The sequence below is a fragment of the Lycorma delicatula genome, chromosome 12, assembly GCF_047948215.1.
Source record: "Lycorma delicatula isolate Av1 chromosome 12, ASM4794821v1, whole genome shotgun sequence".
NCBI classification, from domain to species: domain Eukaryota; kingdom Metazoa; phylum Arthropoda; class Insecta; order Hemiptera; family Fulgoridae; genus Lycorma; species Lycorma delicatula.
The window spans coordinates 55561135-55579347 of NC_134466.1; the positions used below are offsets into that span (position 1 = coordinate 55561135).

Genomic DNA, 18213 nt, shown 5'->3' on the forward strand with positions numbered 1-18213 from the left:
TTGGACCCCTTCTGATTATATCGAGTGGGGTACCAAATTAATTGGGATTGAACTGAGAGTCAGATTTTTAATTTTTTATAATTTTATCTGCTTCTACCGAATTGTGAGATGGCTGATAAAGGTTTTAAACCTAAAAAAAAAAAACGCTGGCCCGTTCCCCTGTTAGGATGGAAGTATCGTAGCAGGAACAGTCTGAGAGCCAATTGGAGAGCGTGTCTTCGCAGCCTACATCTAGTGAGAGGACGGCCTCGCTTCCTCAAAGAGACAAGAGGGTGGCCCTTGTTGATAAGGTTCCAAAACGGAAATTGGAGGAGATCGAGGCAAGTACTGATAGTGATTCTAACGAGGGTACGGACTTTGATAATTTGATGACAGAAATTGCAAATTTAATGATTTTAGTGCATGAAACCATCAATAATTATGGAGCGAGCTAGACACCTAGGAACTTCGATGCAGCTATGAACTTCGATGAGCTATCACATCCGAAAGAATGCTATGAGATTTCGACCCAGACTGAAACGATACGCCTAAGTCAAGTAGTTGACATAATGACTGATATAACCACGGATGATGATCTGATACGCCTCCTGCATAGGAAATGGCCGATTGAGTTAATGCAGCGTATGGTACAATTAGAGGAATATCCACAGGAGGGTGACACGTGTCACTTTTATGATATTGTGAAAAATAAAGGTGCTCAAGAATCCCGTAGGTATAGAGCCAAAGCAGGCAAAATAAAGCAAGATATCTCTACTATTATGTGTAGTGATGATTCTACGATTCAATCTACTCGTTTTACAATATTTTATGACTCTTCAGAGAACGAGGAGTCATTACTCAAGAAGATAATAACTGCTTTGAAAAGGGTCGTAAGTAGTGCTATAACACCGACTTTTGTTTTTGCCTGGAGGCAAATTTGGGACTAGCTTAACGCAAGATCATATTGTACTTGCTTCGTCAACAGGAGGAAAACATTAAGATTTATGTCCGACCTGGTGAAGGACCGCGTCAAGAAACAAAACAGGTCTTAAGAACTACACCGAGGATAACTGATAGCGGTACCGTAATCGTAAAAGCGCAGGGTAAAACATACGCAGATTTATTACGGACTGTTAAGTCTTCGGTGACTCAAGAAGAATGGTGATATCTTGTCACTAAAGAAAGGCATAAACGATGACTTACATATCCGGGTTCAAGGTTCAACGAAAGCTGCTGAGCTGAAAACACTGTTGAAAATTAAGGCGGCTGAATTAAAAGTCGATCTCAGGTCACGTGAAATTAGGCGGGCAGTGGTACACGTTAAGGATATTGCCACGGATACAACAGAGGAAGAGATAACCACTGCGATATCACGAGTACTCGGGGAGGATGAAGACTTTAAAGTATCGTCAATAAGACAAGCATACGGCGAAACCAAAAACGTCACCGTTATTACGAGTTTCCGAGCTGCGAAAAAAATTGACGGAAAGACGGGGTCGAACCTATATAAGGGATCCTGAAGACAGATGTTTTAGATGTTGGTCATTTGGTCACGTCTCTGCGACTTGCAAGGGTGTGGACCGAACACAACTGTGTTTCGGATGTGGAAAAGCGGGTCATCACAGAGCAAAATGTCAAGACCTTTCGTCGTGTATGTTATGCGGCAAGGAGGGTCACAGGACCGGTAGGTGCACCCTATCAAAATAAGATTTCTATAAATCAATTGCAATGGGAATAGAGAGCTGGCTATATTGTGGGACACTGCTGACGGAGCAGTTTGGGCAATATGGAGATATAGCCTTATGGTTTTGAATATTCTGTGATTTAGATAAATAATAAAAAATTGTAAAAATATAATTTATATATATATATATAAAATTCTACAAAAAATATATTAAAATATTTAAAAAATTAAAAAAAAAATTTATAAAATGTAAAAATGCCATTTATATACTGGAACTTCAACGAGGAAACACTTGTGGTTAAGGGGTAGATGAGGTTGGAGCTCTGGCTTGTAGGAGTTATTAAGAGGTGTAATGTAATTACATACACGAAGAAGGAGCATTTTGATACCTTAACTGAATGCTTGTATTTTAATAAGATTGTATAGGTTTATTTTCCTTACACGACTTTCAAAAAAATTTAAAAAAAGGTATAAAACAATAAAAACAGAATTAAAATCTATAAAAATAAATAAAAATGTCAAAAAATGTACATTATAAAAAAAGAAAATGATTAAAAAACTTTAAAATTCGTAAAAAAATACTGGAAATGTTAAGAGATACATGTTTATCGATGGGTTATTTAAGGTGGTGTTCCTGCTCTTTTTTTTGGAGAAGATCGGGTATGAAGACAGCAACAGATACGCTGGATGAACATCTATAAAATAAAAAAAAAGATCAAACCGGTTCGCTGACCTGCCGTGCCGGACATATAGACGGCGGGTGGGGAGCGAGTTTTGAGTTAAAGACACTCTTCTGGTTCGAGTCAAACTTAAGTGTAGATCCGTTCCAGAGGAGTAGGTGGGCAAGATGTTCCAAAAAAAAAAAAAATGTTCTATTTTCGATGAATCAGGTTTTACCAATTATGGAGCAGTAAACAGAAATAATATGCTTTATTGGACAGTGCATTATATCCGTTGTTGGACAGTGTAAAATCCACGGTGGCTAAGGGAAGTAGAACATCAACGTCCGTGGACAGGCAGTGTTTGGTGTGGAATTATAGGCTGTATATTAATCGGACCGAACTTTTTCGGTGGAAATTTAAACAGAGAGAAATATGCAGATTTTCTAGAAAATCAGTTGCCTTTACGGCTTGATGAACTACTCTTGGAGAAGAAAAGAACGATGTGGTTTGATCTAGATGGCTGCCCTGCATATTATTCAGTTATCACCAGAGTAATTTTGCACCGCGAATAGAATGATCGTTGGATTGGTCGAGCTGGTCCAGTACATTGGCCTGCTCGTTCCCCGACATTACTCCAGTAGACTTTTTTTTTATGGGGTTACCTTAAAGAAAAGGTTTACCTAGAAGAACCAACTACCCTTGAAAACATTAAAGATCGTATAACAAACCTCTGTAGAAATATCAAGAGAGGAATTCAGTTAAATGTTCATAGGTCGTTCTAAAACGTATCGAAAAATGCATAGAAGTAAAAGGAAATTTGTTGCTGTAATTTATACAGAGTAAGTTTTTCTAATTTTAAAGAACATTAAAAAGAAATGTTAAAGTATCAGCAATTAAATCAAATATTTTCATAGAGTCGACATAACTTAACCGACCAAAGCGTGTAACATACGTAGGCTATTTATCATACCGATATGTACTATTTGATTAAAAAAAATTATTAGAACGTAAATGAATTTTATTTAGGTTAGTGCTTTAATTGATTGGCTTTTATTTAAAATTTAATCAGCTGGATGTAACTCGTTAGCTAGGCCAGACCTAATGAAACTAAAAGCACAAATTTATACGCCTACATCATTTTTGAAGATGAATAACTAAAAACTATCAATTTTAGAAAAAAATTTATGAAATGAAATTTTAATTTTTTTACAAACAATTCAATTCTGCAATAATTCCTTTTTTTTAAATAAGTTGACCTTGAAATGACCTTTATTTTATCTTATCAAGGACAACATAGGTTGTAAACGTATTTCTCCCTTGAAGTGAAAAAAACTTTAATAGGAAATATTTTTCCCCTAAAATGTGTAGTTTTTGAGATATAGCTGGGTCTAAATAAGATAAATGGACCACCCGGTATAATAATGCCTAGCTTAATGGAAAGAGCAAAATTTATTTATTCACTTGATCATAAAAGGTGTAAGCTTTTACAATTATAATATTTATACGTCATTAACTGAACACTTTTCAAAAATTTCTAACATATTATTAAGTAGATCCTTTTTAAGTAAAACTTGCAGCATGTAAAATTAAATGCTGATAAACCTGTTAGAATTTTGTATTCACAGTTTATAGGGGTACTCGTACATTTAAGAGGGAGGAGATGAAAAAAATTATAAAAATAGAAGAATTATATAATCTATAATGTATTCTTTTAAATGTTGATGAACTACATGTTAAAGTGTGCTATTAGTGAACTTTGTCCTGATAGGAAGTATATTATTTGAAAGTTGTAAAAGAAGATAGGTATTATATTATACAAAACAAATAATTGGAAATGAATGATGGAGAATCATAGATAGGATAGAAACGTAGGTTGTCCAGAAAGTAAGAACCCTTTGCGCATCGCATGCGCGCAGTTTCACTCACAACAGAGGTCAGGCTAGCTGGTCTGTAATTTTTCTGCTAGTGATGTACGAAATTTCGCAACTATACTGCGATACGGAGTAATTTTGCGTCTGTTTAAAATGAAGAGAAAAATTGAAAATCATACCGACTGTGAGGTGCGATCGGTCATAAGTTTTTTGAACATGCAAGGTGTTCGTTCTGTGGAAATTCATTTTCAAATTACTGCCGTGATAGTGTAATGAATGAAAGAAATCTAGAAAGTAGTGTCTTTTATTTACCCATTTTTCATGACGAGAAATGCTCAGGACGTTTTACTCGGAACACAAAGATAGCGGCGATTTATATCCCCCTACTAATCGCAGAATCTGGACAACATTCCCTTGCTGCTGGATCTTTCTTATTATTGGGCGGGTATTTATTTAATGTCGGTTATATATATAAGTTTTGTTTATGGACGACGGAAGGCAAGGATAGCGGGAATTTATTTATTATCTTCCTACTAATCGCAGAGCCTTGACGAATGTCCCTTGCTGCTGTATCTTTCGTTTATTGGGCGGGTCATTATTTATTTAATGGCGGTTATAGATTTTTATGTTTTATTTATGAGATGAGTAGTTATTTGAGTTCCGGTCCTTTAGACCGTGAGATATAATTTACCGGGGCTGATCGTGGAAGACTAGGCGCATATGAGCCTTGTACTGCTGGCATAATTCCCCTTCAGTCCATCCACTGAAATCCATTTCGGTATAAGCGCCTTTCGGGCTAACAGGAATGTGCCTATGGGGGCCCTAGTTTTTGGTGGAAGCAATGCGCTCCCTTCTCCGGAGGTAGCCGCATGTGCTAGCTGAAGTAAAATTCTAAATTAGGAGAGGAAGGTGGGTAATTGGTAAGAAGAAATTAGAGAACTTCTTATTACATATATATATATATATAAAATGTGAGCGCGCGCACGCGTGTGTTGTAAAAATGCATATAATTAATAAATATATATATATAATAGGATAGAAATCAACTATACTAAACAGATTCTTTATGAATTATTTTACAACAGATTATAATAGATACATATTTAGTAACTTTACAGAAATTTTTAATGTTGAGTACATAAGATATTCCCTGATATAATCAGCCTTGAATTTTTAACTACAAAACCTAGATGCATTACATGGGTGGAATAATCTCTAAACTATTTTTCCCGTTTCATAATGTTTAATAACTCGCTTTGGTTACTAGATCAAGACTGTATCTTACATGTTCTTCTTCTTTATCATAACTCTGTATTTTTTTGGTAACATCATATTGCCCAGCCAATTTGCCCCTCAATAATCCCTCAGAGCCACCTTTTCCCTTCCTATAATTCTTTACAACTTTTCTCCCTCAATTCCAATCCATTTCCTTTTGAATATATTCACATGTTACAAAATTCTAAGGATGGCTCTTTCTTAAGGAAGTCTGAGCCTTGTCTGTAATGACCTTTAATACCTGAAGAAAAACAATTTTTTGCTGGACATACTTAAGCTGATATACATAAAATAGTAATAGAGTAATATATCACTTCACCCTGGGTAAAGATAATTCAGTTTCCAATGGTTTATGAGCAGAATGGATTTTCACTGCCTGTAGGCCTGAGATAGCTCTTTGGGTGTGGTTGCTTTGTTTTGTGATCCAGCTGCAGGTAGATCCTCAATTATCCTTTATTATAATAAAATCCTTTCCCTTACCCTTGAACCATTCCTGCAGGTGGTTTTCTATCTGTTTTTACATTAACCATTGAATTGATGTAAAGGATACGAGAACCACTTAGCCTGTAGACCTGTCTGAGGACTTTCCTATCTGATGGCACTGTGCAGACTCTATACCTGGGGTCAAAGTTCAGGAAGAGCTGGGCCTCATAATCTGTACTGTAAAGTTAACAGTGTAATATATTTACATTACTGTGAAATATATTTGTATTTCCTTATGTTGTACTTTAAATTCCTGTTCAGAATTTCAATTACCTCTTTAAATGGTTTTGTAAGAAACCCTGAATGGATTATTATCACTATAGGAGAGCTAGATGTACAGAAAAACTGTCTGCGTAGAGTATTACGACTTATCCTCAAAAATGAGATACTGAAGTTCCTCCAGCCCCCCAGAATAAATGTGTTCATCAACTCAGAATTCTGCTAGGGTTGGTAATTCAGCATTCCAGTGATTTCCTCAACTTAGCAGGTTGCGTGGTAAAGTTAAAAGGAGAAAAACTATAAGATATTTCTTGCATGAATATAAATTTTTATATCATATGATGCAAGTAGAAAGTATTGATGCATCAAAAATTCATCAGAACTGAAACTTCCCTGGGCTATTTACTATAGCTTATTATAATGTTCAGCCCTAATAGGGAGAATATAATAAATAAATATAGAACTGTACCCTTGCTCTATATTATTAAATAACAATGAGTTGTTTGAACAGTAATATTCTCTTACAATTAAAATATAATTCATTTTATTATGTACAACCTTTATTTCCTGACTTTGTGTGTCATTTAATTGTGGTAACATTTTATATATATTATTTATTTTTGAACAGATTAAAGTAATTATTATTTAAAGTTAATTAATAAGGATTGTATTATTATTATTATAGCTATTTTTATGTTTATGACTACTTTAATTATTATATAAATTTATTATTTAATTATTAAAAAAATATATAAATAAAGTTATTCAACATATAAATTCTAAAACCTGTTATTGGTGCATTCAAAGACTTTAATAATGTTATTAAATTAATATTAATAAATTATAAAATTGTAGAACGTTATTAATTAATGCTGCTTAATAAATATAAAAATAATGATAATTAAAGTATAAATTAATCTAAGTATTGCTGATTTTTCTCTATAATTATTTGTTTTATTAGTATTAATAAGACAATATTATTACTTATTTATTTATTAGTCATTATGTAATTATATAAATTATAATATAATTATTATTTATTGGTAAATTACTATTTTGATCATTTTAAAAATATTTGTAAATTTTGACCCTTGCTCAGGTAACTTATAATATAATATATTATTGAAGGAGAAAGATCTGTTATTGTAAATATAATGAAATTTTAAATGAATAAAATTAAATAAATAAATAAAAAATTTATAATATATATACATTAAGAGATTAAATAAACATTTGTCATTTTATATTTTTATTTAAAAAAAAAAAGACATGAACCTCTATTTAAAACAAATATATCATATTTTTATCGTTTTTATCATTTTCCTGTTCTTTACCACGATTTTAAAAATTCAAAATTCAGCTGGGAACTAGAAATAGGCAATGCAGTAGTGATTTATAGCGTAAAATATTTAATATAACTTAAAACTTCAATATAATGTAAAAATGATTGGAAAAATCCCTGAAACAATATATTTATTTATTTTTTATAGCATCAAATCATACCATATTTGGCATCATATTCTCTGTAAGAAATTTTAGGTCATTTCTGTAATTCTTCATTTCAATTATCTACATTTCATTTAAATATAAAGTTTATTCATATGCAGGTTGTATATGCCACAAATTTATCCAAGTAACTCCATTATTTTATGAGCAAACACTAAAACAGAGCTTGTGTAATATTTTACACCATCAATTTCTTTGTACTAACAAAAACTTAAGTGTTTCTGATTAAATTACATTTTCTAAGGGATACTACATGTGTACAGTGCAAAATATTTATTGAAATTTATTTAGATATTTATCAAAATCAAGTAAACTGTTTTTCAGATGTCAGTGACATAATAAAAGATTATATAGTATAAAAATTTACACCCTTTCAAGCAGAGTAAATTATATTTTGAACCAACTTTCTGTGTTTTAAGTGCATAGTAATTAATTATGCAAATATTTAAAAAAAAAATAAATAAAATTTGATGCAGAAGCTTAGATCATGAACTAATTTGCCTCTACTGGTATGTAAATTATTCCTGTTACTGCAGAGCAGCATTGTTTCACACTACTAAAGAAATTTCTGGTCAATTCAAAGTAATTGAATTGTACATGTAGGCTCTTTTAGGTAGATTTCATAAGAAAGCTACCTATTGTAATGGGTATCATGATTTGACTTCTGGAAAATTTTGACATATCTTCGTGTTTCACATTCCCCAGACCCCAAAACCATCGTCAGTTCAAAAGTTTATGTATACATTTTATACATATATCACTTTCTTGTGGACACGATAAATGTCGTAAGTTTTTACCAATCACTTTCAAATTGATAGATAAAATATAATAACCCAAAATCTTAGTTGAATTCATTAATGGGCAAAATTGGACCATGGGAGTGGAAATAGGGGGCTTTTTTGAAAAAGCAAAATATCGCTATAACTTTCTTATTAATTGAAATACCAAATTCGTTTAAAGTTCCTACTATTCTTTGAATAAAGGCGTAAAACTTATCGAAGAAGAGTTTTTTGATATCACCAACCATTGGCTCAGGGAGTGGAAAAAATGGGGTTTCGAAGCCAAAAAAAATCATACCTCCCCTAATAGGCATTGTATCGAATCGGTTTAAAGTGGTTGTTAGTCCTCTATATATTACCTAAAACTTTTGTCTGAAACAATTTTTGATATGACCAATCCTTATGGCAAGGGATGACCAAAATATTGCTTGAATTGTAAGATGGGATTTTTGTATGTTAAACGATTTTTCACATGCAACAATTGTCGTATTGAATAAATTTGAAGTTTTTCTTAACTTTAAGGTGGAAATCATTTTTATCTTTTTCATCAAATCTAAATTCTTATTTTTACTTTCTTTTCTTTCAGACAAATACCATTATAGAAAGGAATTCAGTTATTAGTTTACATTTTACTTTTGTAAAAGAAATCTTAAATGGAATAAATTCTGTAAGATTATGAATATATTATTAATGAATAATAAAATTGATAACAATTATTTCCTTTGCAACAATAGTGAAGATATTGCTGCTGGTAGTGAATTTTCTTTTTATTATAGAGTAAATAATCAAATTTTTGTGTTTATTTGTGTTTAATAATGATCTTGAGACTGCTTAAACTACTTTAAACTAACATTTTTTTTTTGAGATGTTTTACATCACATTATCTTTGATAATGTTGTTTCCACTCAATTGCTTCCACAATTCTATTGTTATGACTTTCAGTCACATATTTTCAATTTCTATGCAAACATTTTGAAATTTAGTAAATTTTTTTCAATTTTTCGTTATTGTAAATTATTTTTCATTATTTATAATATTTCCTTCAAATTTTGAATATTCTCCATAGAAAAAACCATCATTGCCACAAATTTTATTGGAAATAAATTATAAAAATCCTCCTTCTGTGAAATTTAATTATTATTTATTTGTTGAATAAATATAATAAGATGTGTTAATATTATAATTAATAATTTTTAATTAATATTTTTATTCATTATAGTATAAAATGTTTATTACAAAAAAAAAAAATAAAATTACATATACAACTAAATCTATTCTCCATAAACATGTAAAACTATAATTTAAAAAAAAAGGAAAACAAAACAAAAATATAAAATTGATTTAATAAAATTTATATATATAGTCAGCTAAAATTAATATTTTGTAGCATTTTTAAATATTAGGGTTCAAAATTCATTTTGTTTAGTAAAACTGCAGAGCAAGTTTTATTTCTACCAAAACACAAATTTACTTCAGATTTTATACAAACAGCATAACTTTTTCTTTTACGAATCTCAATTTTAGAAAAACCAGAATTATTTTTGTTTTTAAACCATGACAAAATCACCAATACTGTCAACATTTATTAGTGATATAGCTTTTTATCTTTTAGTTTGTACTGAAGACTACTGGAAAACGTGGAAGCCCATCCTATTTTCCTAATTGGCATTTACTATACAAAAGTATGTACATGTTCTCTGAAATGAATTAAATCTATTATTTTTTTTAATATATTTTTTTAAATTTTTACTGCACCCAATCAATCCTCTACTTACTTTCTTGTGTTCAAGCTATGCTTTTATGATGGTCACAAAAATTGTTTGGATGAATGTAAAGAGGTCCATTTTTTATTTTATTTTAATCTTCAATAGATTTAAATTAAGAAATCAAACTCGCCAACTCCATCCAAATGTTTATTTTATTGCATGATAAATTGTTCTTGGGATCAATTAAGTTTATATCTAACAAAGTTTTACAGAAATACATTTGATGTGTATCTACTTCTTCCCCCCTTCTTATATAATATGAACCAGCAAGTATAAAGACATGTCGATCCACCAAGTATTATACCATCAGCATATTTTTATGAAAAAAAAAAAAAAAAAAATGTAAAGGAGAACAGTTGAAGATTATACACATGTTGTAACAAACTTATTGGTCATGTACATAATATAAATATATGTTTTGTTATTGCAACCCCTACAGAGATAATTTTTCATATTGTTTTACAGTAAAATCTAGTGCTGCTAATTTACAAAAGAATATTTATATTATTTACAATTTTCTTCAATAGTAACAAAAAAAAACTTCATCTTTCATCTAAAATGACACAACCTTAAAAAAAATTATATAATTCTCAGTACAAGTCCTATACAGGACAGCAGGGATTAGTACAAAACATTAACTAATTTTTTAAATTATTTAAATTAAATATATACAGCTAACAAATCCCTCAAGAGAGGGATTTGTTATTTGTAGATAGCTCATCATATATATTTTATAAAAGTAAGGCTTCTTAAGAATATTGTGTATGAAAAATAATTTTTACACTAAATACACACTTTATTTTTATTTTTACACTTTTAAAATATTACAAATTTAAATTTATATACAAACATAAAATTCTAAAATCAATATGAGTATATAAAAAAAAAAATTTGTTAATTTATAGTAAATTCTACTAAAAATGTACATTTTTTTTAGAAAAATAAATCAAAATTAGTATTGGCAAGAACTAAAAGAAGACTTCTAACTATAAATTAAAATAAAAAATCTTCCTGTATTATTATGAAGAATAGCTCAAAGTAAAATATCACTAGTAAAGTAAAATCGCTATAATTATATCATATAATTATCATTTCTTCTGGGAATGATAATATCAGGCTCAGTATGTTATCACATCACCCAGATAGTGCACTATGACATCTTTTGTGTATCTATAATAAAATTTTCACTGACGAGTGTTTCCAGATACTTGGTCAGAGGCACTGGCTATCCCCATACTGAAACCTGGTAAAGATAAAACATGCCCCACAAGTTACTGCCCTATATCCTTGACCAGTACCCTATGCAAGGTGATGGAATGGATGGTAAACTATCATCTAGTGTGGTACCTTGAGAGAAACACCCAAATTGCCCCAGAACAGTGTGGTTTTTGCCATGGTAGATTGTCTATTGATCACGTAGTTGTCCTGGAAGCTGCTACTCAAAACGCTTTTTTATGTTGCCAACGTCTGGTTGCTGTATTTTTCACAGCAATGTTTGACATGACATAGAGGAGAGGAATCCTAAATACACTTCATGGATGTGAGGTGAACAAGGTAATCTCCTTGCATTTATCAGGGGTTTTCTTAGTAGTCGGTCCTTCTGAGTTCAAGTTGGAATGACAGTATCTAAACGTTTCACACTGGAAAACTGAGTACCTCAGGGAAGTGTCTTAAGTGTTACTTTGTTTGCCATAGACATAAATAATATAACAAACTGTGTGTGAAAACTGGTTATGTGTTCTTTATTTGTAGATGATTTTTCTAATTACATAGCATGTAAAACATTAGCTACTGGTGAGAGGCTGCTTCAAAACACAATAACCTGCTTAGAATTGTGGTGTAAATCTACTGGATTCATGTTTTCTCAGGAAAAAACCAAGTGCATTTGCTTTTCCTGATTGAGGGGACATGTTGATCTCAACTGTATTTACATGGTGAACTAGTTGAGGCATGCATGCGGGTTAGATTTTTAGGAATGTGGTTAGACCAACAACTAATGTGGGTAACACATTTGAAGGAGCTGAAAGTAAAATGTCTAAAAATATTAGACATGCTGAGGATTATTTAATACCCACTGCGGAGCTGATCATATATGCATGTTGCGCTTCTACTGAGCTCTAGTTTATTCCCGATTAGACTATGGCTAGTATGTCACCATGGGCCCCCACTCTAAAAATGCTCAATGCAGTCCATCATTCATTCATCTTTCTTGCCATGGCTGCTTTTTGCTCAAGCCCTGTGGTAGATCTGCTAGTGGACAGTGGTGAGTCATTTCTTTGTGACAGACGGAAGCAAATAATATGCTCATACATGGCTTGAATTAAAGCGCAACCAACTCATCTAACCTTTGATGTGGTACTCTCAAACCAGCATGCTAATTGATAACAGGAACAGCCAAGATTTACTGCTCTGCTAGGCATCAGAGCTCAATGTCTTTTCTCAGCTCTGAATCTACAATTACCTCCAGTTCTTACAGTTGCTCCATGTTATAGCCCCCTTGGCAGCCTTCTCTCATTAATTACTATTGCATTATTTTTTGTCATTATAATAAAAAGAACACAAACCTGGTTACCTTACAAAACGAATATATAATATTATAAATAACATGAATCTTGATATTACAATTTACACGGATGACTCTGTGGAAACCTTAATACTGTTGGTTGTGACTTTGTTGTTGGCAACAGATCATACATGTTTGGCCTTGCCGGCATCAACAGTATTTTCATTACAGAACTGTATGCCATTAATAAGACCTTACACATAATTAACCCAGAATATTAACATGTTCTTGTTTGCTCATATTCCATGCGTATCCTACAGGCAATTAATGACATGTACTCTAGACAACCTGTCATCTCTGAAATTCATTGTGTCATTTCACACATAATACAACAGTGAGCTTCTGCAGGACCCCCAGCCATACAGAAATTTCAGGCAATGAGCATGCATATTTTTCCACCCTCCTTCACAGATTGCATCCCTTCTAACGATCTTATCTGTTTCCTGAAAAGAGTGGTTCATAATGACTGGCAAGGTCATTGGAATACTACCATGAATAATAAACTTCACCCAATAAAGAACTGTATTTTACCATTGAGCTCCTCATGCTGAAATAACCATTGAGAGGAGGTTATTATCTGCAATTTACGAATAGGGTATACTAGGCTCATTCATGGATATCTGATGACTCAAACAGATGCACCAGTTTGAGCTCGCTGCGATTGCTGAGTTACAGTGCACCACATTCTTGTGAATTATATTTGTTATGCGATGCAAGTTTAAGCTGTAGGCTAACATTCAAACTATTCTAGGGACTAATGAAATGTTTCTATTCTATGTTTTACAGTTTCTTGGGGCTGTGTTTATATTCAATAATTTAAATTTCTGTATGTGTAGCAGCTATTCATGCCAGTTTCCTTACAGCAATTGAAAATTTTATTGTTGTAATTGAGACATAAAATGTAACATCTGCTTATTACAACAAATATGTTGTGTATAGGCAATGATAAAGCCGAAGTGTTTTTTGCCCAGAACGAACCAATAAAAAAGAAATACATTTCACACAATTGAATCACTTGTGAAAATAAAATTAATTTTATTGAAAATAATTATATAAAATAAATTTGTAAATTTTAAAAAAAATATGTAATAATTGGTGTGGAAAGAAAAATACTGAAGGAAAAAATAATGATTTTTTTTTGTAGGTTGTTAAATCCAAACAATAAAAATTGCATGGATTTTTTCTTTCTCCTTGTTTACTTTCCTAATGTGTATATAACTAGTGAACAGTAAGCAGCCCTCCCTGTGACAAAGAAATGAGGATTATATGTATGACATTTAAGTGAAATGTGGTCTTGTACCGGCAGGCCGACTATTCCTGAGATGTGTGGTTGATTAAATCCCAACCGCCAAAGTACATGGGTTTCCACTGCCTATTATTCAAATCCATGTAAAAGCAACCATCTTCTAATAGGAGTTTAACCTCAGAACCTTCGACATCGAAAATCAGCTGTTACACAAGTAATTTGCGACAAGTCATAGAAAATTTTTTTTAGCAGGTTGGATTTTCAATGTAAAAAAGGAACGAGCGTAATATCGACTGAGTTGGCCGTATTGTAGAAAAGTGAGGCAATAAAAAGAAAATAAGTATTTATTTACTCTGTGATGTAGAAAGTGTAGCTGTAATACACTTTTTAAACATATCACTTCTTTCGAATATTCAAACGTATTTTGCTTTTATTGTTGAAAAATGAAATCCATAATAACAAGTCACCCGCTAATACCTACGCACTACGCAAGGAAGTGTTTTTAGAACCACGCATAGTTTTAAATTTATACTAACAAACCCGCTCTCCAGCTGTCACAAACTCGCCACGTGTCAGTTACCCCCGCAGACAAGTGCTGCTGTTACGGACAATTTTTTTACCACTCATCTCTCATTATTGTAAGATTGGCGGTTTAAGAATTTTAATTCTTTTAGCAGTGCTTAGATTTATGGAAAATTTACAATTTTTCGACGTGACTTGTCAATTGATAATGACAGATTATCATTCTTTGCGTTATGAAAAGTACAACTCGACAGTTAAGTGAAAATGCTGAAGGATATACATGAAGATAATTTAACACTCAAACGTAGAGATGTCTGGAATTCTAATTATGTTACTTAGGTAAGTAAAATTTGTACCCTAATGAATCGTATTTGCATTTTATTCACGCAATATTTGTAGCAACAGATATTGCTTCAGTTATTAAAAGTAAGTAGTAGTCCTAACCTTAAAATGAGTAGTACAAAATGGAAGAGACCTTGAAAAGTACATTAAAAATTTTGGCGATGAAATAACATTTTTTATGTTGTTTTTATTTATAATTGTAATTGTTATGTAATGTTTCCTATATTTACATTGTACTTCATTTCTATGCTGATTAGCATTTCAACTGGGTTTTCAGCCCGCTCGCATTGTATTTTTCTTTTGCATATTAAACGTTTTACAGTTTGTTTTTAAATGTATGGTAATAATGTAAAGTATAATGATTTTAAATTTAAATTTGCCTATATACATAAATTGTTCCCAAATATTGACACTATAAAACTGTTAAGTCACATACATATTTTGGCTTGTTAACAATCTTCAGATTATTTTCACAATTATAAATAAATAATTACTGTTTTTATCTCCTTGTACGAAGTAAAGAAAGTATTGTAATCGTGAAAAATTTCGGTTTTCAGATTTCAACGGAAATATCTATTTGACCGTCCCTGAATTATTTTGACTAGTTCGGTGTGACAAATGTACTCTCATAACTCAAAAACAGTATTGCTGTTAAATGTTGAAATTTTGTATTTAGGACTTGTGCACCTAGTCCTAAAGTTCTAGTTGTGCACCTCCCCATTTGATTGCAATCGACTGGCTAAACATGTAATTACAGTCATACCTCTAAATAGATTTGGATTTAGGACTTTTTCTTAACTGTAGTAATAAGCCCTCGAGAGCTTTTCAATGATGTATCATAAGTGTTACTTATTTTCATTGGTTCCAGAGATATAGACAAATAAAATTTTAATTAAAGAAATATTTGGATCTTACAAAGAGAAGGCACAGTTATGTTGTGGTGCCTCAACCATTCAACTAATATGAATTATATTATGATTTTATTTTTCACTTAGTCATTTACAATGGATTCGTGAATTAATAATGACTATTGCATTATTGTGGACACCACATGAGTTTCCTTGTATGCCTATTAAATTACACATACACATTTTTTTTTTAAATGAAAAGTATATAAAATGTTATTTTACTAATAACTTCTGATATTTTTTCATATTTTTTTTATTGTTATATTGAATAACAATATTTATCCTAAAATTTTTTGTACAGTCAGAGGTTAATAATTATTAACAAATCAATACATTTAAATTAAGAAAAAAAAGAGATGAAGTCTGATTTGAACCGATGTGCCTTATCTTTATAAGATTCAAATATTTCATCAATTAAAATATTATTTGACTATAATTCTGGAACCAATGGAAAAAATACCAGTTATGATATATTGTTGAAAAGCTCTCAGTGAGGGCTTATTATTACAGTTAAGAAAAACTTTAAAATAAAATTGTTTTTGGATTTTGGGCTTTTTTGGACATTTTTGGTTCAGTTGATTACAATCAAAAGGGGGAGTTGTACAACAGTCCTAATCCAAAATTTCACCATCCTATGGCCAATTGTTTTTGAGTTATGCAAGATATGTGTAAGTGTGGACGTCACACCAGAATTAGTCAAAATGGATTCAGGGATGGTCAAAATTGATATTTCCGTTGAAATCTGAAATTTTCGCGATTACAATACTTCTTTTACTTTGTCGTACAAGGAATTAAAAAATGTATAAAACCTTTATAATGTTATTCTACATCTAATAATGTGTCAACACATAATCAATGAAAATATATTTTGTCAGTTAATTTCTTTTTTTTTTCTTTCTTTCTTTTAATAACTTTTTACAGTTTATTAAAAACATGAAGATTTGATTTCATATATATATTTTTTGAAAAAAATTAATTGAAGGTTTTTAATTAAATTAAAAAAAAAGTAATTTATTGAAGGGCAATTTATTAATAACCAGCCTCTAAATTTTGAGCTATTTATTGTAACACTTTTCACAGATGACATAACTATTATCTATACCTTAAGATAATCACTAAAAAGGATTTAAAAATTGTGCAGTAGTAGCTCAGAAATTATTCACTGGATGGTTTGTAACTGTCTAACTTGAAATAGGTTAAAATCATTGCGTTATTGCTTCATGGGTACAATTAAGTGTGTGATCATGTAGATAAAATTCTTGTTAATGATAACAGTATTATTTTTGTTACCTACAAAACAGAATTTCTGTATAATTTGAGATGACAAGTTCTTGTGGGATGAAATTGATTTCATTTGTAACAAAATCAAACTATAGTTTGCTCTGACGTGCTTTAATAGATACAAAGTTTGTCATCATTATTAAATATTTATTATGCCTACATATATTTTTGTATAAAGTATAATGTCATGTTTGGGGATTCCATATGAAGTCTGAATAAGTTTTTAAGATATAAAAATGGACTATTAGATCATTGTCTAGTGCCCATAAGTGTGAATCACATCTAGAAAATTAAATATGTTAATTTATCTGTGTGTTTATATTTATGAATGTGCAGTCGTTGCTTAAAAGAATAGTCGAATATTAACTCTTTAAAAAATAAATATTTACCCCTATCAAACCAGTCATTAGAGCTGTTTTTGTATAACTCAACAAAATACTTAGATTTTTGAAAAAGAGCCTTAATATACTATAACTAAACTTTTAATAAATTACTGAACCATTTAAAAAAATCTTCTCGCTAATTCATGCAATTAAAATATTTTATTTTCCTGAAATGGTATATATATTTTGTTGATGAATTTTTAAATAATACTAATTTAAAATCCGTATCCAGTTCATTGTGTACATAATAAATGCTCAATATAATATTCAGTAGCGGTTTATGATTTCTGTATTTTTCATAGTTAATTTTTTTTTTTAATGTTTAGGTTAATATTATTACATGTGTTTGTATTTTAATAATTAATGTGGACTTTAACACATCTTTTTTTATATTATAAATTTGTTTTTATATTTATTTTTTGCCTTATGTTGATGTGATCTATGTAATGTATTTTTTTTTTTGTACAGATCCAAATAAAAATTTATTTATTTATTTATTTAAGTAGAGAAAAAATGGTTTTGTAAAATGAAAAAAAAATAAATTTGTTATTTCTAAACCTGTTTTATGTAAAAAAATTATATAAAAAATTTAAACACATGAATAATAATAATTGAAACTAAAAAAAAAATTAATCAACAAAAAACAATTTTTACCTCTTTGAAATAGGAAAAATTGCCATTATTATATTACACTTAAAAATACATAAATATTAATTGCTAATTATTCAGTTAGATTAATATAGT

General features: G+C 30.5%; 1 protein-coding gene across 4 annotated transcripts in view; it reads left to right on the plus strand.

The window, feature by feature from the left end:
* The window catches only part of LOC142333082 (very long chain fatty acid elongase 7-like), a 128074-nt gene that overhangs the window by 860 nt on the left and 109001 nt on the right, over positions 1-18213 (plus strand). The window contains exon 1 of one of the 4 annotated variants that reach the window (XM_075379907.1): positions 14672-14894. The exons of 2 other annotated variants lie outside the window; for them this stretch is intronic. In XM_075379907.1, the coding sequence (XP_075236022.1) occupies positions 14866-14894 (29 nt within the window). In that variant the 5' untranslated portion in view covers positions 14672-14865. Of the gene's footprint in view, positions 1-14671; positions 14895-18213 lie in introns of those variants that run through there. One more of the 4 variants, XM_075379906.1, reaches the window with a different exon arrangement.